General features: G+C 42.8%; 1 protein-coding gene across 8 annotated transcripts in view; it reads right to left on the bottom strand.

Moving 5' to 3' along the window:
• Positions 1–27978, bottom strand: part of LOC119162964 (uncharacterized) — a 205769-nt gene that overhangs the window by 60687 nt on the left and 117104 nt on the right. For 5 of the 8 annotated variants that reach the window (XM_075882630.1, XM_075882631.1, XM_075882636.1 and 2 more), the window contains one exon: positions 11739–15206. In XM_075882630.1, the coding sequence (XP_075738745.1) occupies positions 12144–12716 (573 nt within the window). In that variant the 5' untranslated portion in view covers positions 12717–15206 and the 3' untranslated portion in view covers positions 11739–12143. Of the gene's footprint in view, positions 1–11738; positions 26084–27978 lie in introns of those variants that run through there. The other 3 variants (XM_075882633.1, XM_075882632.1, XM_075882635.1) reach the window with 2 other exon arrangements.

The following is a 27978-nucleotide window of genomic DNA, read 5'->3' as shown; positions in this document are numbered from 1 at the left end:
CCCTCGTCAACATCCAATATCCGTCAAGTTAACAAGAGAATGGCAGCTCGGATGTTTGTGGCTGAAAAGACTACTACGATTGAATGTGGGGATGCCTTTGAATTTGAAAATTCAGGGTACCTTGCACCAAATACAATGATGCTACCGAGGTCTTCTTATTTGGAGCAAGTTTTGGAGCAGCAAAATTTTCATTTTGGAGCACTTTGGAGCACAAAACTTTCTATTTTGAAGCACTTAAGAGCAGCTAAATTTTCTATTTTTGAGAAATCAGGAGCAGCTAACTTCAAACCCTAGAGGAGAAGCAAGTTGCATTTACATTCAAGGACATGAAAAATTATACGAAGGCTCTTGTGAAGAGCTAGAAATATTAAGATTCATTGCGAATTTCACGGAGCCAATCATCTTGGAAGCACTTCTTGTTTCAGTTGATGATGCGAAAATAATGGCATTCTGCTGTTGAGTAATCTGAAAAAACTTGTTCAGTGATTATTTCTGTAGAAAATAAACAGAATACTGATTGAAGAAAATTTTAGTTCATAAAATAACAATATAAATGCACCTATATGGTTATCAGAACATATGATAGACAAATGCCGTGACATACAACGCCAGACACTCAGACAGTCCCAAGTGAATTTCCCTAAGATGACTTCAAGAATAAAAAAGGTTCTTTATCTTCACAACTGATTAAACTGCTGGGCGTAATATGACATCATTCAGCTAGTTTCAGAAAGCCAATGTCCTTCGGCACTCATCTCTGTCCTGAAAGTACACAATTTAACAAACTGCATTTTCCTTTTGCAGCAATATTTTATGTGGCTAGGGTGTTCTGTCTATACTCCGAAAACCCTCTACCATGTTCTCTAGAAAGCAGTGCATAAAAAAGATCTTACAGGGTACCTTATGCATACACCTAAGACAACTCGAAGGCAAGATCCATTTTGTTTTTAAAAGAATAGCCATTATATGGAAAATCTCGACTGATTTTTGCTGTTGCCACGGGTTTAGCCAGAAATTTTAAAAAATGGGGGGGGGGGGGGGGGCAGGCAAAAGGTCATTTCGCGCTATATATGCCATGGCGAAAAAGTTTCGGAGGTGGGGAGGAGCAAGTTCCCGATGTGCCTCCCCCCCCCCCCCCCATGGCTACACCACTGGCCATCATGTTTTGTGTAATGTTCCAATAGATAACATCCGTTGGCGGATAGAGATGTTTCGGAGGTCTCTAGTCACCCAAGTCGTGGATATCAAACATGGCGCGTGCAGGAAGTTTTCGCAAGTGCGCGGACCTTGGAAATGGCAACCCTGCTGCTAGCACTTTTCATGGATGACATTGTCATCCATGACATAGTCAATTTTATAGAAGGAGGATACAGCCTGATAAAGAATTTTAGGGAAAGCTAAGTCAATTTGTCGGGGCAGAGGATGTTAGAAATTGCGTGCGATGAAGCATCGCGCAGAAACTTGGCATCCTTTTGTCTAAGTTTTCAACGGTGCTGAAAAACAAGCAGAAGGTGCTGGATGGATTTCAGCAGAGCTTCTCCAGCCAACAGAAACGGGTATGAGGGTTAAGTTCTCAGAGCTTGATGGCTTCGAAATAAGGTCGAGTGCAGTGACAGGGAAAAGCGACTGATGCGATGTGTCAAGCAGCTAGAAAACGTCTTCCTTGGCCCAAGTACGACCGCAGAGCAGACATGCATTGGCCAGTTTTTCTCTGCTAAACAAAATGACAGTGCAGCAAAACCCAACCAGTTAAAGTCTCTTGTATGTCATTTTTATCCCCTTTAGACCTGCATCGAAAGAAAAATTAGAAACTGCCGCTAAAGAGCCTGTAAGTAGTAGTGATTGTTCTGAAAAGCACTCATTTGTCCCGGCAATTAGTGCAATTTTGCTAATCTCGAAATTTTTCCTGGTTTTTACATTTTTGAATTAACGAGGTTTTACTATTGCATTCAAAATATTTTGAAACAACTGGTGCTTCCAAAATTTCTGAGAAAAAATTTAATTTAGAAAAATCATGACCTACACTGAGTGACAATTTACACTACGTGGTGCTTCAATTAAAGATTTACTCTATATTGAAAGAAAATCAATAGTTTACATGCCGAACTTTTTCATTATAATTTTTGCCTGGAGGAAGAAAATAACTTAATAACTTTCAAAGTTCCCCACTGGCGGAAATGGAGAACTTTAATGAGGAAGCAGTCATATGATCAAATGGGTAGTTGAGAGTTCCGACAGAATATTGGCTGGGCAGGTAAAGGTACTGCTGAAAAATGGGTCACAGACCAATATCAAAACAAAATGAAGTGACATTGCAGAATCCGTATGGGTCCTTTGTTCACAATAAAATGACGGCCGAGCAGCAGGTTCAGCATTAAGCGCATGGCGCAAAGTCAGAGAGTACACGTGGTTTAGTGTGCCAGATGGTCTATTGTTTGTTACTTGTCGTCTGAATGATTAGTGATTTGAGGTTCAGTCTCGGTGTGAAATTCTCCGTGGCCACGATGCATGCGTTGTCCTTGCTTATCTCATGGCCCGCCTTCTCGGCATGCTCTTCAAGTGCGACTGTGTATCCCTTGGCGACGTAATTCTTGTGCTGCTTGAGACATCTGCGAAAAGTTTCACTTTCACCAATGTACATCGATTTGCGATCAGCGCGTGGTATCTTGCAGATCACACCAGGAAAGTGTGCCGTGGAGCATTTAGCAAGTCAGCCTTGAACTTGCTTGCACAACATGCTTCTTAAACATGTGGGCTCCACTTATATTTCAAATGTATAGAATCGATGTGCACTTGTGTGTAGACACTATTTTATGCGCGGCTTCACTGTTTGGCTGCAATGAATGCATGACAAATTTAGTACTTTGGTATACCAAAGCTTTGGTATACCAACCGTGAAACCGCCATCGCCAACTGGTCCTCCTTTAAGACCCTCATGACTGAAGCGTTCGGCCAACCAGAGGTCCGCAAGCTCCGCGCTGACCAGCGTCTACGCCACCGAGCCCAGCAGCCTGGCGAGATGTTTACTATTTATATTGAGGATGTGCTCGACCTCTGCAGGCGTGTTAACCCATCTATGCCCATCTATGCTCCGCGTCATTACGGAGCAAGTAGATGACATGCTTAAAGGTGAAGATATACAGCCTTCTCAAAGCGCTTGGTCATCACCTGTGGTTCTGGTAAAGAAAAAAGATGGCACCGTTCGATTTTGCGTGGACTATCACTGCTTAAACAAGATAACGAAGAAAGATGTCTACCCGCTGCCACGAATAGACGACGCTCTTGACTGTTTACAAGGCGCCGAGTAGTTTATATCATTGGATCAGCGTTCTGGATATTGGCAGGTGCCAATGACTGAATTCACACCGATGCAAGTGGCGTCGGTCTTGGTGCGGTTTTGGCGCAACGGAAAGGCACCCAAATCGAGTAGGTAGTTGCTTATGCAAGTCGCACTCTCAAGAAGGCTGAATTGAATTACTCCGTGACAGAGAAGGAGTGTTTGGCCATAATTTGGGCGCTGACGAAGTTTCGCCCGTGCCTTTACGGTCGTCCTTTCAACGTGGTCACAGACCACCACGCTCTATGTTGGCTGTCCACCTTGAAAGACCCGTCCGGACGCCTGGGGCGTTGGGCACTTGGATTGCAGGAATACAACATCCCTGTCGTATATCATTCTGGTCGCAAGCATGCGGACGCCGATGCACTTTCCTGATCACCATTAACACCTGTTGTGGCTTCTCTGTCACCCCTTTTTACCACCTTGTCACCACTCGACGCCACTGACATTTTGGAGCAGCGTAAAGGCCCATACCTTGCCTTGTTAGTCGACTACCTTACCGATCCGTCTACTGTCCCTTCCCTGAGAGCGCTACGCCGGCAAGCAGCCCACTTTTCGTTACGAGACAACATTCTGTACCGCCGCACCTACATGCCTGGTGGTCAGAAGTGGCTCCTTGCTGTCCCACCTCATATGCGCTCTGACATCTGCATGAATTTCCATGCAGATCCCCAAAGTGCTCACGCAGGTGTCCTGAAAACCTACGAAAGGCTGCGCCAATGATATTACTGGCAAGTAATGTATCGCTTTGTGATACATTCCTCGCCATATAGATACGTTCAGTCTTGCACCACTTGCCAACAGAACAAGACACCTCCACGGCACCTTACTGGCATGTTACAGCCGCTCCCGTGCCCGGCTCGCCCATTCGACCACGTGGGTATTGACCTCTATGGCCCCCTCCCATATAGTGGCTCTGGAAACCGGTGTATTATTGTCGGGGTCGATCATCTGACATGCTACGCTGAGACTGCAGCTCTACCGGCAGCGACCGCTCACGAAGTCGCACTCTTCATTCTCCGCAGCTTCATTCTACGCCATGGTGCTCCGCGGGAATTACTCAGTGATAGGGGTCGAGTCTTCCTGTCGGAGGTCATCCAAGCTATCCTTGCTGAATGAAACAGCATCCACCGGAAATCTACCGCATACCATCCACAGACAAATGGTCTCACTGAGCGCTTCAACCGCACACTTGGCGACACGCTGAGGATGTACACCTCCTCTGACCACATTAACTGGGACGCTGTATTACCTTTTGTTACCTTCCCTTATAACACCGCGATGCAAGCAACTACCGGTTTTTCCTCAGTCTTTCTGTTGTACGGCCGCGAACCTTCCCACCCACTCGACACTATACTCCCGTACCGCCCTGATGCATCTGAGTGCTCCACGCTTTTGGAAGTCGCCAGATATGCTGAAGACTGCCATCAGTTGGCTCGGTCTCTGACAAGTGAGGCTCAAGGTCTACAAAAGACTCGACATGACGACGTTCACCACATGGCTCCTACGTTTCGTGCTGGCTCCCTTGTGTGGCTTTGGGTGCCCCCGCCCATTCCTGGCCTGTCTTCTAAACTTCTGGCCCAGTACCATGGTCCGTACCGTGTCATTTACGCAACCACCCCGGTGAATTACATCATCGAGCCACTAACACGATCACCAGATTTGTGCCGTTGAGGACGCGAGACCGTACACGTCGACCGTCTCAAGCCCTACTACGACCCCCTCATTGTGCCTACTCCCTGAGTCGCCAGGATGGCTACTCTTCACCCCAGGGGTATCGTAGTGGAGCATACGCACCAACACGTATGCGCCTTCGGAAGATAACAAAAAGCCCCGTGCTCTCATTGCGCGAGAGCCTGTGCCGCCTTTGCCAGACTTGCCGTACGACCATTTTTTGTTGCAACCTCGTTGCGACTTCTCAGCTCGAATAAACATCATCACACTTTGCTCAATATATCGCCCAAATTTGGCATTGAAACAACAATATTTTCACAATAACCTTTCTGACAAACACCACTCATGACATTCTGCGAAATCTGGATGGCTCTCATGTGATCAAAAAAACTCTTTTCTCACCGAAATATTTTACTGTTTCCAATACACTAAATTAGCAAAATTTATTCTTTTTCCATACCTGCCAACCTGGCAACACAGAAGTTAGTGTAACCTTCACACTGGAGGGGTGGAGGGAGTTACGACAAGCTTGATGCATTCACAGCAAGTTATCAGCGCTGACCATCACTTGGGCAAAAAAACTGTGAAGCTTAGCTGGTTGCTCGCATCTCACCCCTGGGGCTTTTTCATAGTGAGTGGACCTTGATGTTGAACTTCTCACGATGTGACATAATCACGTCACATGCACACGTGGTGCAAAAACCAAACTTACCGCCTTTTTTCAAGGGCAAGAAGCATGGCAATTCCGTCTTGTTCGCATTACTGCCAAGTTCTGAGGGATCCACACAAACCGGCTATCCACACAGTGGCAGCGCACGTGGCCCCTTTTCAAAAGGCTCAGCTTGTCACAACGAACGGGTGCTGTCACCAGCGCTGGCCGATGGCTGCTGCCCAAAATGGTGCACCCATTTACCCGCTTTTTGCCACAGCTACTCCGAAAAAAGAGAAGCCTCCCGAATTATGATGACTGACAAACGACGCAGCTAGGATTTCCCTACTCGGTGATAGAAATCTCAAGTGGAGCGAAAATATTCCTATAGCCCGAAATATCGTGTATCATCAAAAAACTAGAAAAATCCGTTTTAAATCACAACATACGTAAAAGACATCTATTTCTGTCAATAGTATTTGCATATGTCTTTTTGGGACACACATGGACAGACCAGTAAGGAACACCTGCTGCTCCAAACGCCCACGTCAAAGTTTTGCTAATTGAGGTGAAATGAAAACTAAGTGCCCAAGTGCAACATAATCATAAGCGAAGATCGACATGAGCGTTGATATGCTTCGTGCCTTCTTTATTGGTTTTGTAATTCTAAGGCTGCATTACCTGTGTACTTTCGAAGCTCGTAGTCATTATCGATGATCGCATCATAGCAACTGTAATTTAGCTGTGACAAATGATAGTTCCACTTTCAATTAGTTTGCACTGACGTGCCTTCAGAACTGCAGTTTTTGCACGGTGTCGCTTGACTGTGTAAGCGCTGGACGCGCGGTGCCATTTCGAAATTCTGTCAGCTATGTCATTGCCATACAGGATCGTGCTGAGAGTGACAGGTATTTCGTCCAGCTGTTGTGGCAACCACAGTAATGACAGTGTGTGCGCGCGCATACTTCCAGCATGCTGCTCCTGGCCACCGCTCGACAGCTTGATACAAAAGTTCATATCACCCACCGCGACGCGGAAGAACATCCCAATTGTTTGACTCGGTGAAAATCGGCTGGGAATTTCGCGAATTCATATTATCGAAATTCTACAACGCTTCCCGAACTGATTAGCACACAATGGTTCTGCAAAAAGCCTGGATCAGATTGAGTTGAATTTTAGTCAATGCAAGCAGATCATGCACAGAGATTTGGTTTCATGGGAGATCTTCCCGCCGACCACAAAAACATAAAATGGTCAAAATCCTTGAAAGAGGTCCAGGAGAGGTACGATTTCAGAAATACTTGGAAGATCTATCGCGGCTTCGAGCCTGCCATTGCATTGCGAATACGCTACCGAATTGGGGCACGTTCATGTGGTCATTTGAGAACACTCGACCTGTGTTAACTATAGCCTTCTGAAGCGCTCAAAAAGGACCAGTCGAACGTACCGTTAAACACAGCCGTCCTACTACATGAGATGCGGCAACCGTTCTTATAAAAAGTGACGCAATAAAACCTCGACCCCCAGCTTGCTCGCCCAATGTTCACTGCCACATGTCTGCAGACACGCGGAGGCGGTGTGGACACAGAGAAAGAGAAATTTCTGCGAAAAGACAACGGAAGTCATTAAACTTACTAAATCTAGGGATTCCGCTAAATGATGAAGCTGCTGCTTCTGATGATGATACCAGGAATACGTACTGTCCTCTTATAGCAATGGAAAGTGCCATATAGTCATTTTCGTGGCTTCCGCGACTCGCTACAGAATGTGCCGAGGCTAATCATGAAGGCCACACTGTTTTATTTCTCAGCTTTATATTATAGGAAATAAATTTTTTGTCATATATTTTCAGACAAGATTAGTAAACACTAGAGTGAAGTAAAAATTCGTACATATTACGGAAAATTCAGAAGAGTTTGCAGGTATGTTTTTCGAAGTACATTTGAGACAGTGGCTGATATGGCTGGGGCGTTTTGCGTGGAATGACACCCAATGGTGGTACAAAAATTTTGATTGATTGATATGTGGGGTTTAACGTCCCAAAACCACCATATGATTATGAGAGACGCCGTAGTGGACGGCTCCGGAAATTTCGACCACCTGGGGTTCTTTAACGTGCACCCAAATCTGAGCACATGGGCCTACAACATTTCCTGCTCCATCGGAAATGCAGCCGCTGCAGCCGGGATTCGAACCCCCGACCTGCGGGTCAGCAGCCGAGTACCTTAGCTACTTATACTTATACTTAGTTACTTATACGAGTGTATACAGAGGAATTCATTGTATCCGCATGCATTTTGTGTCTGTTTTGAGTTGTTTCATTGATATTGTTTAGTTGTGAATTATAACGAGAGTGACCTCTAATTCTTAAAATATGTTATGTAAACTTCTTATGCTATTTATGTTTGAATTTTGTGTTTACAATTTCAGGTTGCTTGAAACCAATGTATTGAATATATATATTGTTTAAACTTTGCACTGTCACGGACTGCGGAGGGACAAGGGCCTTTGTCAGGCTGTTCGCCTTTAGCCCTTTGCCCCTGCAGTGAGCTCTGTACCCGGCTTACTGTAAATAAAAATACTACTACTACTAAAAAAAAAAAAAATACTACTACTACTACTAGACCACCGCGGCGGGGCGTACAAAAAGTTTCAATTAGGCCACCAGAGAAATCGGGCTGGAAGGTACACCCGCAGTCTTGTGCTCAGCAGTGAAACCAACATCCAGTAGAATGTGAGTACGGGCACACAAATACCAAGTAGAGAGGACAAGGGGAAGATGACAGCCTCCGTACCTCAAGTGGTAAAGCATCGCTCACATTATCTGAAGATTTTAGTCACTGCAAACAGCAAGCCATCTTTTTGTCTGTCCACTTTACTTTCTCTGGATTTATATCGCAATTACTCCAACACAGTTAAAACAGCACAATTAATGTCTTGTATACCTTCCTTGGCCTCATTACCTAATTATTTTCATTAAAGGAACATGGTAAGCGTGCCATGTATTTTCGCTCAAGTTTATGTACCTTTTTTTGCATAACCCTAGGAGCTACCGTAATTATTTTAGTATCATTGTTGTCATGAGCCACAATGAAGCAGATTTCTCTTCTTAATGAAGCAGATTTAGCAGTAAAAGGTGTGATGCTCAATTTTTAATAAACTTTTACATTTCTGGTACCTAATTATCACTAGATAATAGCTACTATACCTATATCATGTTGCACAAGAGCACTTCTCACAACAATAATTATGCTACAGCATATCTAAATACTGGCCAAAATCCATAATTCTAGATACTGCAGTAGTTGAGAAAAAGAAAGACGCATTAAAAATTGAAAATATTTTGAAAGTACAACATAACAGCAAATTTATAGATCCGTTGAATAAGCACCAGCCAGATCAGCAATATAATGTTTTTCTGAGCCTAATTTTTTGCCTGTTCTGCAGCCGTGTCAGCACAGTTCAAGAGTGTGTAGGCCCTACACTGCGCAGAGCTCGGTCGAAATTCCAGAATAGTTGAGCCCATTCATGCAGGCTATACTGCCATCATTAAAAGTGAACACAGCATCAAGAGTGCACATCTACAGTGCTTGGTGCCCGAGAAAGAAGTTTTTTTGGAACAACTCGCTAGTGTTTTCCCATAGAAACAAGTCATTGAGGATGAGCTAGTTTCAGATCATTTCACTTGATGGCCTCAACAACAGATGCTGGAAGGTGTTTTTTATGAACAAATGCTTCACCATTCAACTGGGCTTGCTTGAATTTGCACCACGTTTTGGCATCCTTCAAGCCGTGGGATTGATTGGTATCCTTTGACGCCATGTGAAAATATGTAGACTGGACAGCTTTTAACAGGTCTTCCAAGCTGCCCTTATTTCATTTAATGGCTCAACAATAATAGTTTTCGTGCTTGCCAATGAAGACACCACTAAGATTTTCCCAACCAGATACCCGACAGAAAGCTTGATGCCTCTGCTTTCTTTTGTTTTCGCAGTTCTGGGCCCATTCTTTTTCGAAAGTGCCAAATGCACTTCAGCTAGCAAATTGTAACTTCTTCATATGGCTATGATGCTTGAACTGCAAGGAATCCCTTGCTACGTAACAATGGGGGCCTGGCAGGCCACCGCAAAATTTTGAAATATGTCATTTTAGAGAGCAAAAAACCGTACTAAGACAAAGAAATCATAGATTCGGGTTCAAAAAAGGCTGCAGATTTTAAATAACCCAATAAGAAAAAAAAAATTTTTTTCCAACACTTTTTCTTACTCTGCCTCCAAGGTGGCACCAACAAAAAACAAGCCTTTGAAAAATTCTCTTGTTTCATTTATATTGATATTTCAACGGTAAGTGAATGGGAATTTTGAACAAGTAATTAGACTAACATGATCAGGCTTTGTTCATTCAAATAAAACTTAAGAGGAGATGAGAGTCAAAAACACAAGTTTTTCCAAAATTGCGTATGCCTTTGCTTTCACAAGTTTATTTTCTCTACTATAATGACAAAAAGTGCACACTGTAATTAAACTGAAAGTACGTAAAAACAGCTTTTATAGAGCACAAGGTGGCTGCTAAAAACTAAAGAGAGCTCAATGTATAGAGTCCCCAGGGTATTGTCACCTGGCTAGTGCATTTAGCTTAAGGAGTTCACTTAAGCCACACGCTCAAAGTAACCACGATTGCCAAGCTCTCATGATAGAAGAAATCATCTTAAAAAACATATTTTCTGCACAGATGAGCTTTCATTTGTCCTTTTCAAATGCGTCTTTCTCAAGATCCATTTTTTGGCAACTTCTTGAGTTTAGACATCATGTTTGTGGCATTTCTGATAGCCCGATCGGGGTGAAATTTTGCCCACATATTCCTTAACATGTGAAGGGTGCAAGTACCTCATTTAGAATAATATATCTCCTGTATAATGAATGCAAACTGAAAGTGAACAATCATTATAGGCTGAGGATATTGAGAATTCTTACATTACAATTTTACTTGCTCATTTATTATTTTATAAGCATTTTTTTGATACTTATTTGCCTCCTACAGTTAATGTAGAGCAATATGAGTCATTAATGGCTCAGAATAGTAAACGTTTAGCTCTATGATACACATTATGATGGCATAAAACTAAAGCTGTACTACTTACTATAAAACTAATTATATATTTGAAATCAGCATAAATGCCTATATACGTACAGGGTGTCTCACATAACTTGAGCCAAGAATATGAAACTGAAAGGCACTTAGGAGGCAAATCGAACCAAATGCATACAACTCGCACTAGCCTATACGTATTCAGGCTATATTTATTTATCCCCATACTAATTAACTAATATTTCTTAATTACATTTTTAAATTATGGGCTGGAAACCCAAAATATGAGCACTGAGATGTAGAGCACTTTCCGAAACCACCGATTGAATTGTTTCCTTTACGATACGTCTTGCACTGTTATTTTTTCCACGTAAAGAAAGCCTGCGAAACGTGAAAAGAAGCCGTGCGACAGACCGCGAGCGCACTGCTATAGTTCTGTTATAGGCTTTCTTTTCAACGCGTAAAAAATAACAGCGCTACAAGTATCCTACAGGAAACAATTTTGTCGGTGATTTCTGAAAGTGCTCTACATTTCAGTGTTCATAATTTGAGTTTCTGGCCCATATTTTAAAAACAGGTAATTAAAAATTATTAATTAATTAGTATAGGGAGAAATAAAAAATTGCTTGAGTACCTACAGGCTAGTGTGAGTAGTATGCATTTGGCTCAATTCACCACTGAAGTGTCTTTCATTTTCGAATTTCGGCTCAAGTTATGCGGGACGCTCTGTATATATACAGCAAAAATTTCATTGATTTAGGCTACAGATTAACGCAACTTTTTTTCAAATCACATCTCCCCTTAAGGATTTGAATGACTCCTAAGCGCACCAAACTATCCCTGCCTTGCACTAAACAATTCAAAGTCATACCTGCAAATTGCCGTACTTCGTCGTTCTCTGCCATTGCTTGGTACCGCTTGGCACAAGTAGAATTTTTAAAGCTGTACCACTTTGCCCCATAGAATTGACCAGACAAGAAACAAGGCAAGTCTGCTTTTACTGGCATGATTATTGTCTTTTACGTTTGGCAAACATCTCAAGAGTCACTGTCATTGCCAGCAAATAAAAAAAAAACTATGCTCTTTTCAAACCAAAGCATATGAAAGAAGTGCACACAGCATCAAAGCAGTATGCTAGTCGACGATTCTCAAAATAGATGAGTATGGCAAATTATTTCTTTCCTAAGTGCAACAGTCTAGAAAACTGCTTTCATGGCCCACTATCATGGCCCACTTTAACTGCCTGGTGCATTCACACGTTTATGTAAATGGCACATAATGGCATGGAAGCAAAAAAATGCATTAACTTGTGACATAGACTGGTTCCCAGCCCATATAAAGAAAGTCATATACATGCTGCCTGTGATTTTCCAAGGCTGCCGACCCAATCCTGCTTCAGGCCAGTCCCAGTAGACTGTCCTCTTCGTCTTCCTCGCTGGCTGGCAAAGAGTCCGATGGGTGCTCCTCTTTCATGTGCGCTTCAAGGCTCAAGGACTCGGTGAACACTTGCTCGCAGCTGGCGCACGGGTAGAGCACCTGGCCATCGCTGGAAACATGGCGCTGGAGGTGCTGCATGAGTGCCTTCTTATCCGCACATGTGAGCTGGCAAAGCGGGCAGCTCATGGGCTGGTCCCACTCAGCTACATTGGCCTCGGCGATGCCGTGGCTACAGCGCAGGTGTGCCTCTAGATGCTTGCCTTGTGCAAAGGTCTTGGCGCAGTGTGGGCAATCATGCCGGGGCTGGTCCCCGTGGGTGCGCATGTGGCGGTTCAGGCCACTCTTGTGAGTGAAGCGGCGGGCACAGCATCGGCACGAGTACGGCTTCTCGCCCGTGTGGGTGCGCCGGTGCACAGTCAGGTTGCGGCGGAACACAGTGGAGTATGTGCAGAGGTCGCAGTAGAAGCGCTTCGCTCCACCAGTCACTGGCGCCCGCCTGCCCACGCGTGGGCCTGCGAGGTAGTTAAACATTGCAGAATATCACACTAAACTCCTGCTTTAATTCATAGTTTGCACTGAAACTTGCTGCAACCAGCAATAGCCATTCTTCACACAAAAGAATATACTCGGTTTTCAAACAAATATCAGCTTGAATGCAAAATTCACTACACAACCTCAAAGCTTGAAAACAAGTTGTGAGGCACAAGAGCTTATGATGGCATCATGAATAGTACCCTTTTATCATAAACGGCGCAGCACAAAAAGTTAGGCAGCAAAATTTAGCAGTACATGAAATTAAAGCAATGTTAATATGTAGTTGTGATAATAGGCACAGCTAAAAATTTCTGCTCCCTGTCTTTATCACACTTTTTTTACATTTTGAATCAAGACCAACACAGCCCTCTTTTCACTGATCGGCTGAAGTAGATACTAGCATAACATTATATCTGATTAAAGATCAATAAAGTTTTTATGTCCCTTCAACATGCAACACTCAAAATTTCAGGACTTGAAAGGTTATATGGATCGAAGTGCTGGAAGGATGCCGATATTTTACATAAACTACACAATAAGGTACACACTTAATGACCTACACACTGATCAGCCTATTTTCAGCAGTATACAAAGAAATTATGAAGGTAATTATGCACGCGATAAGCAACATGTTTGACTAATCAATGAAAACAACAGGTATGCTTTAGAAACGAGACCATGAATAATCAAGTTATTAAGACTATTCAAATAACTGAAAAATCTGTCAAATACAAACAATACTCTAATGGCAGTCATAGATGAAAAGATAATTGACTTGGTAGAGTTACCGGTGGTTCTGAGGATGCTTCGACGACATGTCTTACAGTCAAGAAACACCAATCGAGAGAGAAATTGAACAAAGATATAGAATTTCAACACTGTTGTTTGCAGAAAGTTCCAAACAAGTATGTAAAAATAATAAATGCTGGGATCAGTGGAGTATACCTTAGCAATTTATGGTTTGCAGCATTCCTAAGCAATGACAGCGACAAATTTAAAAAAATATTGACACAGGTATGCACTAGTGGTGAGGTGTTATTCCCACCCCACTGTAACAACCCCCCAATGACTGGTGAGAGCATTGTGAAAGAGAGAGACTTGGTAGTTCAACCTGTTGTTTCACACCACATGCTGCTCCACTGTAAGTATAGCCACTTTACGACAAACAGCTTGGCTCGCTGGTTTGTTCCGGCACAGTGTATATTAGAAAAAAAATTACATCAAACAGCTGTGCATAAAAGTTGCCCTGCCCCATCACAAAAGCTGAAACAGTACTGACAGACAATGGACACAACAGTTTCATATGTGACACTTGGCACGCTTTGGTGTATAACTGCTGTACTTTCGTGCACCAATTTCTTATAATCTCTCGTGAAAGAAGATGTGCCAAAAATACTTGGTTACACCAGATGAACATTATTCCTATCCCTCCTCACAGTTGTGAAATTGCTTACATGACCATTATTCATACAAAGCCTGAATATGCATCTTCTATTTGGAGCCCTCACCAAACTTACTTAATCTTCTGGAATCTGTTCAAAATTAGGCTGCTCGACTTATTACACCCAACTACAATACTGAGAGGAACAGCGCAAAAAGGGGGATGGAGAAAGATTGAACACACGTGCCGTGTCATGTGTTCAATCTTTCTCCGTCCTGTTTTTTGCGTTGTTCTCCATGATGTTCTCCATCATGTACCAACTGGCCTTTCAAGAAACCCTTCTGCAACTACAATCATTTGTCAAGCACCAGTTTTATCAGAGAGACTTCAGACTTGAGAGACTTTAGACTTGCTGAATTTAGACATCTGCTAGAATTAATGAATGAAAAACTTTTATTGGGATCCTGAAGGATTCCACCCCCGTTTTATAGGGGTAGGATCGCGGGCCGCTCCCACGTTGGGACGGGGAAGCCCAGAAATAAAATTTATTTAGTGTGTTTTACGAACTGTACTATTATTTTTCTTACTTCCATGGTTCTCCATTACTTACTCCCACACACCCACTTCTCATTGCATATTTAATTCCAGAAGCCTCCAATGACTGTTTGGTAGGACCACTGCATGAAAAAATCACTTTCATCGTCATCGATGAATGGAATAACTTACCAGAAGCTATTATCTCAGAGCACGACTCATGCCTCTTTGAACAGCTACTAACACATCATTGACACTTGAACTCATATTAACACACCACCTTTATTGCTGTATTTTGTGCTGTGTATTTTTGCATATTTGCTGTACTCTATTTTTTTCTCTACTTGTCCCCCCCCTCCTTCTGTAATCTCTCCCCAAGGGTCAAATAAATGATAATGTTGAAGACAAATATCATAGTTCACTGAACAGTGCCAGTATTGTGACAGAAAAAAGCAACACCAATGCATCTCCAAAGCTGTCAATGAGCTTTTCAATATGGCTTCTTCAAGAAATCCAGAAATAGCTCCCGTGGCATCTTTGAAGCCTCTGCTGGCCTTGCGTTGTGATTCACTCTGGAATGAGATAGCAAGACATATAGGCACTGCTGCTGATGAAAGCATCATGTGAAAATAGCATCATGTCCACCATAAATGTATACAAAATAAAAATTTAAATAAGAACACAAAAACATTGAAATTCCCTTCAAAAGACACTGTCGAATGCAGGGTTTCCTGTCCTGCTATTTTCCTTTCTCTTGACATCCCGCAAAGGGGCAGAGATGTTGTGCCCCACTCTCTCAGTGCTTTACCTCGCCAGGGAGCACTGCTGTTCGTACTGGTTTTGGGAACCATAGTAAGAGTGGAGCTGGTTGCGAGTTGCCACCGATGACTGGCACAGTGGCCGAGATCTGTTCTGCCAGGAGCTGCAACACTACCAGCCATTCATATTTTATTCTCCCATATTTTGCCAATAATCTAGAAATGCCAAGCATGCAGACAAAGTATTTTAGAACGATCAAGGCATGAATTGGCGCAATGTGGTCGCGTCTTCAGGAGTGAAGTTTCAGTCACAGACTGGTGGATCCTGGCTTTGGGTACCGAGAACTGGTGCTCACTGTATCGACTAGCTCGCTATACCTTGTGGCACGGACCAGGGTTATTTTCCTTCCTTTTCACAACCCACCATGATACATAAGCCGACGAGCCAAAGCGACTACATTTGCCAGATACCTTACACAATGTTGCAGTTTTACCAGTCACCTATCAATACATTTGCAGCACATAATGCAGCTAGTACAATTCACGGTGCCCAAGAAAAGAAGCCTCATGGTAAACACTGCCGAGCAGCTCAAATCAACATGGAGCGCATTGTAACAAGAACTAGTTTGGCTGAGATCGGTAGAAATTCATATGCTTAAGTCTTGTAACAAATTACACTCTCAATACAGAGAGCTTCAATTCGTCGATTGACTATTAAGACTTCCTTTACAGGCTCTGCATTGATACAAAGGCATCAAAAACAAACTCAGGGTTCTTTAATTTGGCTGATTCCCCATCATGCTGAATCACATAGGCACATAAATGATTGCTGAACACATGCATCAAGCACAGGAGTGAGTGTGTAACAAATGCATACAGATGAATAGGCACCACGCACCAAAGGCTTTACCACAATGCATTTTATTTACTGTAGTGAAACATACTTGATATGAACTGCATTGGTGTTTTGGCAGCAGCCACGGTGAAAAATGTATTGATGGCTGAGCACTCTGTGCTAGAGTCTCTGGTGCGTAACGCTAACAGGCATAACCATCCCCTATAAATCTACCACTACGGCAAGAATCTGCATTTGTAAGTAAACTTTAGTCCTCAAAACATAGATTAAAGGTCATTAACATTTTTGCAGCGAGAGATTCAATGCTGTCACCTGCAATATTGTTAAAAAGGACTAAAAAAAATCAACACGGTCAAAAAGCTGGACCATGCTGTCAACAGCTACCATGTCAAAATTTAATAAGAAGTTCTGGCAAAGCACTGAAGCCAATGCTTTACCTTGCACACAATGCAAACAAGTAAAATGAGAGAAGTTCAATAAAAGGAATTCACTAAACATAAACTTAGGGCCCCCACACTGCTGGTCGGTTCACTAACAACTGCCAAGAGTAGTCTACTATTGGCAACAGAATGAAACGGTTCCTTATCATCTATTGCATTTGTAGAGCTTTGTGAATTTTTATGGCTTTTTCTTTTTTCAAGTTGTTTACAAAGATTGTTTTTGCAAAATATTGCAACTATGTTATGCCCACATGGACATGAACAAACAAATAAATAAAAATACATAACCCAGTGTCGGCACAGATATGATTTGACTATAACACCTCAACTACATTCAAATGACAATAAAAGGCCTCTGCGGTAACCAAGCCTTTCTGCAATAACGCACTCATTAACTTTGCCACAAGCCATCTTTCATGACAATGGCCCTAAAAAGGACATCGGGCTAAGGGTTCTCGCGGCAAAGATACGAACGCCATTTTTCTTATTTTTTTTTTAGCTTCTTTGGCCAATTGTGCTTCTTGTGCGTTTGCCTGCCTTGGCGACACATGCACCGGTCTAAAATTCTTTTTATTAGATTTCTCGAGTTTTGCTTTATTAGGCTTTTCAGTGAAAGTGACAAACCCACCTAACTTCTCAGCTTTCACTAGTATGTTACAAGCTTGTTGCCCCTGAAATACTTGAGCACACCGTAATATTCTCTTAGATTCACAACTCCTTGTGTTCTGCCTCGTCAAGCAGTTCATACCTTCCAATAACGCTCTTTCTCGTTTCCATAGGCTTTGTTTGCAACCTGGCGGTGATTCTGCCACTAATTTCAAGATAGTGAGCACCATTGCCAAAAAAAAATAAGATTAAACAAGAAGCTTGTGAAGGTTCCGAAACCAAACAGCTGGGCAATGTCTCAGTCAATTAAATTTTATTTAACATGTGAGAGATGGTTGGAGCAGAGACAAAAAGCATAAAAAGGCTTGACTAGATTTGTAATCATGTGCGAGTGATGTCTCAGTCTTTCTTACAGATAAACAAAGGGCATTTATAGATAACTGGTGCCCGTTGCAGCGACTTTGGTGTTTTATGTCAATGTAATGATGATGATATGTAGTGCTTATTGTTGCCAGGGCCAAGTGATAGCCAAAGAGCGCCATGAACAATGACGAGCGAAAAGCAATGGTACATTATTGAAGTGATATGAAGAGGACATGAACAATGATAGTGTTGCACAGCTGTAAAGGGGTGTGAAAATTCCAGAAACGGTTGACACTCAAAAATATTAAAACCACGGCGGTGACGTGAAACGCGTAGAGCTGGAATAAATGACAATATTGGTGCTGAGGGCCGCCGCAGCCGTGACCTCTGTACAGAGGTTGAGCTAAAAATCCCTTCGTGGTATGGGGTGAAAGCTATGTACATCTTTTGAAAACATAAAAATGACTGAAGTTCAAAAAGCGGATCCCTACCGATGAGCATGACAGGATGTAGTGGGAGGCGTCACTCATAATCATATGGTGGTTTTGGGACGTTAAACCCGACATATCAATCATTAGGATGTAGTGATACCTGCTGCCGGTAGGGCAATAAAACGTGCTTTTTTTTAGAACATCTAAATCACTACAGTGAATGAGGATGTGGAGAACCGTAAGTGAGTCTCCACACCTTTCACAGATGGGTTGGTCACTGCCAGACTGCCAGCCACTGCCAGCTAGAAGTATTTTTCTAATTACTGCTTAGTTACGACATGAGACAAAATAATGTTAAATAGTTTCCGATTCTTCGCAGAACGGACAAAGAGGGGAGAGTGTCAGGGCAGCTTTGTGTAAATGAAAATTTAGTGGGGGAACACGGCACCGGAATCTGGAGATAACAACTTCAAATTTTTTCAACGGACTCCACTAAGATTTCCATAGAAACTTGAGATGGCTGAAAGGCAAAAACTATTGTCGTTTTCTTCCGACTAAATGTACTAAATGTTTCCCACTTCCCTCTGGGATATATCTGTGCACAAGATGGTTTTCTTACTGCCTCAAGGATTGGAGACAAAGCTAGCTTCCTGCCCCTTGGCTGGTCATGCACTGCCCTCATGATCAGCCCATTTTTCAACCAAACGAAGATGTTATATGATGCCGTCAAGTTATGTGACCTTCCGATAGGTCTCAAACATTTATGATATGTGACGTCATACCATGACGTTTTTATGTAATGATAATTTCTTGCATAACTCATGTTCACGACGCCGGACGCCGCCCGCGATCAATTGCTATCGTATTAATGCACTGTACAGCTGTAGCTCCGTGAAATTGCAGCTCCCGCTGGTGTTCGGGGGAGCGTGCTTGCAGTAATCAGGCAGAACAATTGGTCTCCTAATAAATCTTCGTACTACACTTTAATGTGTTGACTTTATTTACAACCCGAGTATTTTATAGATTATGAGTAGTTGGGGCTGAAGACTACCCGTCACACTTAGCAACATGGCAACAGGAATCACTAAACGGGAGCGCGCTGCATCCGAACCGTAAAAAAATGAGTCTATCAGTAGCAATACTGCCTCGCGATCCTTAACGTGTGCAACGCTAACATTTCGCCCCGAAGCTGAATGGTAACCCATGGGCGCCACACATTCATCATCATCATCATCAGCCTGACTATGTCCACTGCAAGACAAAGGCCTCTCCCATGTTCCGCCAGTCAACTCGGCCCTGTGCTTAGTGCTGCAAATTTATACCCGCAAACTTCTTAATCTCATCTGCCCACCTAACCTTCCGTCTGCCCCCAACCAGCTTGCCTTCTTTAGGAATCCAGTTAGTTACTCTTAATGACCAGCGGTTATCCTGTCTACACACTACATGCTAGGCCCATGTCCGTTTCCTCTTCTTGATTTCAACTATGATATCTTTAACCCCCATTTGTTTCCTAATCCACTCTGCTCTCTTCTTGTCTCTTAAGATTACACCTACCATTTTTCTTTCCATTGCTCGCTGCATCACCCCAATTTAAGCTGAACCCTCTTTGTAGTCTCCAGGTTTCTGCTCCGTAGCTAAGTACCGGCAAGATACAGCTGTTGTATGCCTTCCTCTTGAGGAACAGAGGCAATCTACTTGTCATAATTTGAGAGTGCTTGCCAAATGTGCTCCACCCCATTCTTATTCATCTGGTTACTTCAATCTCGTCGTTCGGCTCCTCGGTTATTACCTGCCTTAAGTAGACATAGTCTTTTACAACTTCAAGTGCACTATTACCTATCTCGAAGCGCTGCTCTCTTCCGAGGCTCTTGTACATTACTTTCGTTTTCTACAGATTCATTTTAAGATTCACCTTTCTGCTCTCCTTGCCTAACTTCGTAATCATGAGTTGCATTTCGTCCCCCGAGTTACTCAGCAATGCAATATCATCGGCGAAGCGCAGGTTACTAATGTACTCTCCATTAACTCTTATCCCTCACTGTTCCCATTCTAGGCCTCTGAAAACATCCTGTAAGCATTCGATAAATAGCATTGGGGAGATTGTATCCCCATGCCTTACACCCTTCTTGATTGGTATTCTGTTGCTTTTTTTATGAAGCAATATGATAGCAGTTGATCCCCTGCAGATTTCTTCCATTATGTTTATATATACTTCATCGATGCCCTGATTCCGCAGTGTCTGCATGACTGCTGATATTTCTACTGAATCAAACGCCTTCTCGTAATCAATGAAGGCTATGTATAGTGGTTGGCTATATTCTGAGAATTTCTCTATTACCTGATTGATAGTATGAATGTGGTCAATTGTTTAGTAGCCTGTTCGAAATCCTGCTTTTTTCTTTGGTTGATTGAATTCTAATGTTTTCTTAACTCTGTTAGCAATTACCTTTGTAAATAGCTTTTACACTACTGAGAACAAGCTGATCGGCCTGAAGGAGATGACAGTCCCTGTCATCTCCTTTCTTATGTATTAAGATGATGTTAACATTTTTCCAAGACTCTGGTACTCTTCCCAAAATTTTGAATACCTTCTACCAAAAACGAGGAAACCATAAGTTGACATGGAAGAGCCCTAATGGCGAAAATAAGAACAAAATATACTTTATGTGAAGAAGAAGATGGGCCTGCAGCAAGCAGCATCGCCAACGCCCGGCTCTCTCGGCTCGTGCTTCAGTTCGTTGCTGTGCCGATCGAATGAGTGCACACCCAGGCGTCGTGCAGGATGTAGAAGTGGTTGGCAGGTTACGATGCAGTGACCATAGAATGGTACGGTCTCGAATTCGCCTAGACTTGAAGAACGAATGATAGAAACTGATACGCAAAAAGCCAATCAATGAACTAGCACTGAGAGGGAAAGTACAGGAATTCAGAGTCTCGCTTCATGACAGGTACTTGGCTTTTATTGAGGAAACCAACCTTAGCGTAGATACAATGAATGATAATCTGACGAGCATCATTACAGAGTGTGCAGTGGAAGTTGGAGGCAGGGTAGTTAGACAGGGCACTGGCAAGGTTTCCCAGGAAACGAAGAATCTCATTAAGAAGCGTGAAAAGCATGAAAGCCTCAAATATAACAGTATATATAAACATAATGGAAGAAATCTGCAGGGGATCAACTGCTATCATATTGCTTCATAAAAAAAGCAACAGAATACCAATCAAGAAGGGTGTAAGGCATGGGGATACAATCTCCCCAATGCTATTTATCGAATGCTTACAGGATGTTTTCAGAGGCTTAAAATGGGAACAGTTAGAGATAAGAGTTAATGGAGAGTACCTCAGTAACCTGCGCTTCACCGATGACATTGCATTGCTGAGTAACTCAGGGGACGAATTGCAACTCATGATTTTGGAGTTAGACAAGAACAGCAGAAAGGTGGGTCTTAAAATCAATCTGCTGAAAATGGAAGTAATGTACAACAACCTCGGAAGAGAGCAGCGTTTTGAGATCGGTAATAGTCCACTTGAAGTTGTAAAAGACTATGTCTACTTAGGGCAGGAAATAACCGCAGAGGCGAACCACGAGATTGAAGTAACTAGAAGAATAAGAATGGGGTGGAGCATTTTTGACAAGCACTCTCAAATCATGACAGGTAGATTGCCACTATCCCTCAAGAGGAAGGTATATAACAGCTGTATCCTGCCGGCACTTAGCTACAGAGCAGAAACATGGAGACTTACAAAAAGGGTTCACCTTCAATTGAGGACGACGCGGCAAGCACTGGAAAGAAAAATGCTAGGTGTAACCTTAAGAGACAAGAAGATAGCAGAGTGGATTAGGGAACAAACGGGGGTGAAGGATATAATAGTTGAAATCAAGAAGAGGAAATGGACATGGGCCGGGCAAGTAGCACGTAGACGGAACAACCGCTGGTCATTAAGGGTAACTAACTGGATTCCCAGAGAAGGCAAGAGAGTTAGGGGGAGACAGAAGGTTAGATGGGCAGATGAGATTAAGAAGTTTGCAGGTATAAATTGGCAGCAGCAAGCACAGGACCAAGTTAACTGGCGGAACATGGGAGAGGCCTTTGTCCTGCAGTGGATGTAGTCAGGCTGATGATTTCAGTATGAGTAACAGAACACCCTGTCCGCTGAATGCTCGCTTGCGTCTGAACATGATGGCAGGGAGGCCCTTACAGAGCTTATGCGACAGGTCGTCCGAGAGGAGCTTCAGAAGTGATATGCAGCTGTACCTCCGAGCGTTACAGCTCTCACTGACGTATCTGGAATGAAATCTGGCAGATTATCCCTTGCTCACCACCATCACGAGCCGAACCATCACACTATCCTACACAGATGCCTTGCAGGTGTCTACGTCGGCGAAGACCAAATTTCATCTTGGCCCGCGGAAGTCCACCGGATGGTGTGCCCTTGACAATCAACCTTTGTGCTACCACTATAACGAAACTGGGCACGAGGACCACGACTGCTACTACCGAAGGATAGGCCTGCGCGGATTCCACCTGGATGCTCGTTGTCTGCATTATGGCGAGTGCTAGCATGAAACTGAAGAGTACTTGGAAAGCAGTCATCTTGCACCTGCCCCACAACATCAACAGTCACGATTACCCCGTTAGGCCCACAACCCCCGATCAGCCTTTGAGTCCACTGGTGTCAGTGGCACAAGTCCACGCCAAGAAAACTTAGAACGCCGACCTCCGGCGGTGAAGCCGCTGTCACGCAAACTGACAAAAATCCTCCAATGCCACACCCTTATTACGTGCCGCTGACACCTTCTTCCATAACTGCTAAAGAAACGTCTGGTTGCTGCTACTATCGTTTCCGTAGAATGTCATTTAGTAATCGCACTCATTGTGTTATCCAGTAACTGCACTCAGTAACCACAGCTAGAATGAAAACCAAACAGTCACGTTTAATTACATCTATTGCTTAATTAAAAGAAGCCCAGGAAACCATAAGAACAACATATCTGATATTGATGCAAGGCTCTCTGCCGCTGAAATTAAACACTCATCCAAGACGCTGCTCAACAAGATCTGTTGGCCTTGGGTGAACTCGCGGACAACCTAGCTCGTGAAAATAACAAATTACGACTTTGTCAATCGCAGCTGGAATACAGGCACCGACGAGACAATTTATTGTTATACGGTGTACACCACAGTTTTTTAGAATCATGGGAGGCAATGGAAGAAAAGCTGTTAAACATGACTTCTAGCTGTTTTAACCCTGCATTTACGAAGGACGCACTAGAACGGGCTCATAGGATCAGTGCATTGTATGCTCATAGGATCGGTGCATTGTCAGAGGTAAAACACCGTCCTGTCGTAGTGAAATTCCGTTTTTTTAAAAACAAAGCAGCTAATTCTATCTCAGTCAGTGAAGCTCAAATACAAAGGTATTGCTGAAAGAGAAGATCTTTCTTTAGAAACTAGCCAATCCAGGAAAAATGCTGCTTCAATTTGCAAAGAACCAGGGATCACAGCATAAGCTGAGGTACTACAAACTGTACATTAACAGTCAGTGTTACAGCTACAGCGCTGCTCATGACCGCGTTTTCATGAATTGCAGTTCTTTGCGACAGGCACCACTTGATAACGTTGACCCTAATGCCACATACTCTGCACGCTGATCGCTTCGCTCCCGCGCTTGTTCACAATCAGCAGTTAACCCGCGATATCAACGCTCTACCACGCACTACCTCATAGGGATGTGCAAGGGGCAGTGGTTCAGTGCCTGCTACAGCAAACTCTGTTTCTTTTTTTTGTATCAATATAGGAGTATATAAGAAGTATACAAAGCGAGATGAACTTGATGCTGCAATTGATTCTTATGATGCCGATGTTGTTTTATTAACTGAAACATGACTTTCTTCCAAAGTAATGAACACGAAACTGTTTAACTGCAGAAAGGGGTTTAACGTATTCTGCTTGGATAGAGGCCAAAGATGTGGCAGTGGCGTTTTAATAGCTGTATCGGATAATTTTGTTGCATCACCCATTTATTTCCCAAGTAACCTGGAACTATTCTTTGTTGAGCTATGTGTACATTTCAAGAAGCTTATTTCGGGCATATGTTACCGCCCCCCATGCCCGGGTTCAACTTTTGCTGACGAATTGCGTGACGCACTTAACATGATAGCTAGACGCTTTTTCAACATTCCTATTCTTTAAGCTGCGGCTTCAACTACCTTACTATCGTGTGGAATAGTACAACGCCTTATCTTAGCCCTTTCTCGACTGAATGTAGCAAGTTTTTAATGACCTGTTTCAACCTGTCACAGCTTGTCACTAAACCTACTCGAACTACTTCAATCACATCCAGTATTTTAGATCTCGTTCTAACAAGCGTACCACATCTTATTTCTTCAGTCTTGCATTTAGCTGGCCTTCGTGATTATTCCTTGCTTCATTTTGAAGTTGAATCCCCTTATACAAGCATACTAATCAGGTAAAGTACATTAGGGACTACAAACGGGCAGACTTCAACGCCATTAACCATCAGCTAGGTATTTTTGTGGATGAATACTTGCCGGAGTTTTCACTGCGTTCTGTCGATATTAATTTGGAATTGTTTAAGAACACTGTTGAACGTCTTACTAATGCTTTTGTGTCGCTTAAGTCTTTGAGGTGTGGCAGTGAATCGCCTTAGTTCAATAAATATTTGAAAAGACTGTCTAATAAGAACAAACGTTTCTTTCGCTCTACAAAGAAGTTAAATTCTAAGGTGCGATGGGATTCCTACTTTCTTGCAGCTGCTGAGTACAAAGCTGCGTTAAAAAACGCTAAGGATACATTTTTCAACTACACTTTGCCTGCTATGCTGATTAACAATCCTAAACAATTCTGGAACATAATTATTAAGAAGAACACCACCGCACTGCTACTTACATCACCTGATGGAGTTCAATCTCCACCAGATGAATGTGCTTCTGTTCTCAACAATGTCTTTGCGGCAGCTTTTTCTAATGATGTTTGTTGTGATAATTGTAACTACCCTGCTTTTGATGCTCCTCTGATGAAACCAGTTGTTTTTGAGGCACCAGGCATTCAGAGCATTATAGGAAATTTTAAACTTTCCTCTTCCTGTGGCGTTGACAACATTAATTCTAAATTCTTGATTAACACCAAGTCATATTGTTCCATTATTCTTACTAAATTGTTAGAACAATCTCTTGAAAGAGGTTGTATTCCAAGTGATTGGAAAGTTGGGAAGGTGATTCCTCTGCATAAGTCTGGAAATAAACATTGCCGTGACAATTTTCGTCCCATTACCCTCATCAGTATACCGTTTAAAATCATGGAGAACGTCATATACTCTCATCTCGTCTCTTTTTTAGAATCCAATTCATTTTTCAGCACAGCCCAGCATGAATTTTATAAGTCATTTTCATGCAAAACCCAGCTCATATGTTTCACACATGACCTTCACTACATACTCGATTGCGAATCTACGGCAGACTGCATTATATTTAGATCTTTTAAAAGTGTTGGACAAAGTCTCACATGGGCTATTTCTTAAATTACATTACCTTAATATTAACCTAATGTACTTGCATGATTGAATTGCTTTTTTTCAAATCGTTCCCAGTTTGTAACAGTCAATAATCTTGATTCACATCTCTTACCTGTCCATTTTGGCATGCCTCAGAGGTCCGTTGTAGGGCCCCCTCCTCTTTCTCATCTACATAAATGACTTGCCAACTGACATTTCTTGTTCAATGAATCTCTTTACTGATTATTGTGTTATTTACTGTGAAATTAACGGCAATAACCACATCTCTTGCCCTCAATCAGACATTAAAAAGGTTTTTAATTAGTGTAACACTTAGAGTATAAAACTAAACACTAATAAGTGCAAGCACATGCGCATTTCTCGCAATTCAAATTAACCTCCTACTTACCACATTAACAATGTTGCTCTTAAAACTGTGGTCTCTTATAAGTACCTCGGCGTCCACAATTCTTCTAACCTGTTCTGGAAAACTCATATCGATCATATCATAAATAACGCCAATCACATGCTTTAATATCTTCGACGAAACTTTTTTCATTCACCCAGTTTAATAAAATTACTGTTTTATAAAACACTGGTTCGCTTGAAATTAGAATATTCTGCATGTGCCTGGAGCCCTGGCATTGATTCACTCACTTCTGATCTGGAAGCTGTGCAAAACCGTGCCTGTCGTTTGATACTCTCTAACTATCACCGAACAAATAGTGTAACCGCTATGTAATCAAGTTTATCCCTCCCTTCTGTCTCTCATCACATGTCTGTAGCTTCATTATGTGGGCATGTGAGCAGCCGCCACGGAAATATGGCTAACCCCTTGGTTTTCTGCGCTCCGCAGGCTTTTCTTTATCTGGTGGCCTCCTGCGTGAACGCGTCGCTGGCCGTCTTTCCGTCCCTGACAGTCCCGCTCTCTGAAAAGCCTGCGCAACGCGTCCTTCTAAAAGGTGCGCGCGCATGCATTGATGTGTCTCCTCGGATAACCCATCTTCCTGGTATCAAACTGACAAGATCAACGTTGGATTCAAGTTCCGCCCCCTATATATATCCCGTACCGCATCGCTGGACGTTTAGTGGGCATGTAAGCAGCCGCAACGGAAACATGGCTAACCCCTTGGTTTTCTACACTCCACAGGTGCGTCACTGCTTTTCCATCTTTGCTAGAAAGTCAGACAACCGATACTTGATAATGCTCCCATGCCCACAAGTGCTTTGTGAAACTTTGTGCAAGTGCTTTGATTCTTCCTTGTTGCTTCTATGCTGTGGTGATATTGAATCTAACCCTGGTCCACCCCGCACTCGATCTACTCAAACAGAAAGTAATTTCGAGCAGGCTCAGATAGCAACAATGATGCAGATGCTGAAAAACACAAATGACAGCATCAAAGAACTCTCAAATCAGTTTTATACTAGTCAAGCAGCTGCTATGGCCGAAACAAAGGCAATAAAATCTAACCATAATACATTAGAAACCAGGCTTGTTGTCATGCTTGCTCGTATTGAGACTCTCGAGCGTAAAGGCGAAACTAGCTCCCTCAGCGGTAACTTTGCTGCAGTGCAAAAGGCCTCGGTACGGTTGACGTCTGAGCAAGTTTTGATCCAAAATCGCTTGGACAACTTAGAGGATAGGTCAAGGCGTGACGTGATTATACATGGTATTCCCGATGCACGTGAAACTTGGCAACAAACTGAACAGAAAGCACTTGACGTATTATCCTCTGTGCTGGGTAGAAAAGTCTCGGAATCTGAGATTGAACGTGCACACCGTTAGGGACGTTTCACACCGCCAAAGTGTCGGCCTATTATTATAAAATTTTCTTGTGTTATGACCAGAGAAAATGTGCTGGCATCAAGGTCAAAATTAAAAGAAATGAAGATGTCTGTTGTTAAAAACTTTTCTGCCGCCACAGGCCATGCTAGAAGAAGACTTGCTGAATTCACAAAAGGCTTACCTGGTTCACCAAAGTTCCAGTCGCGGTACAACAAGCTCATTGTTAACAATAAGTACTACAAGTATGACGGTACCAGAATTATCGAGCTCTACTCATCTACTTTTATCGAGCCATCTGCAAGTTCTCTTTCACCTACCGCACAGCATTCGAGTGATGAACAGTACCAGAATTATCGAGCTGTACTCATCTACTTCTATCGAGCCATCTGCAAGTTCTCTTTCACCTACCGCACCGCATTTGAGTGATGAGACACTAGCCTAGGTACACGCCAGGGGAAGTGGTGATTTATTAGCACCATCCAGTATGTCTATACTTCTGGCAAATGTCAGAAGTGTAGTTAACAAGAATGATTCACTTGATTCAATAATTGATACATGCAATTCAGGCATAATCGCTCTAATGAAATAATTG

The sequence above is a fragment of the Rhipicephalus microplus genome, unplaced genomic scaffold (assembly GCF_043290135.1).
Source record: "Rhipicephalus microplus isolate Deutch F79 unplaced genomic scaffold, USDA_Rmic scaffold_13, whole genome shotgun sequence".
NCBI classification, from domain to species: Eukaryota; Metazoa; Arthropoda; class Arachnida; order Ixodida; family Ixodidae; genus Rhipicephalus; species Rhipicephalus microplus.
The sequence above is the reverse complement of the archived record's forward strand: the minus strand, read 5'-3'. Positions and strand labels throughout refer to the sequence as shown.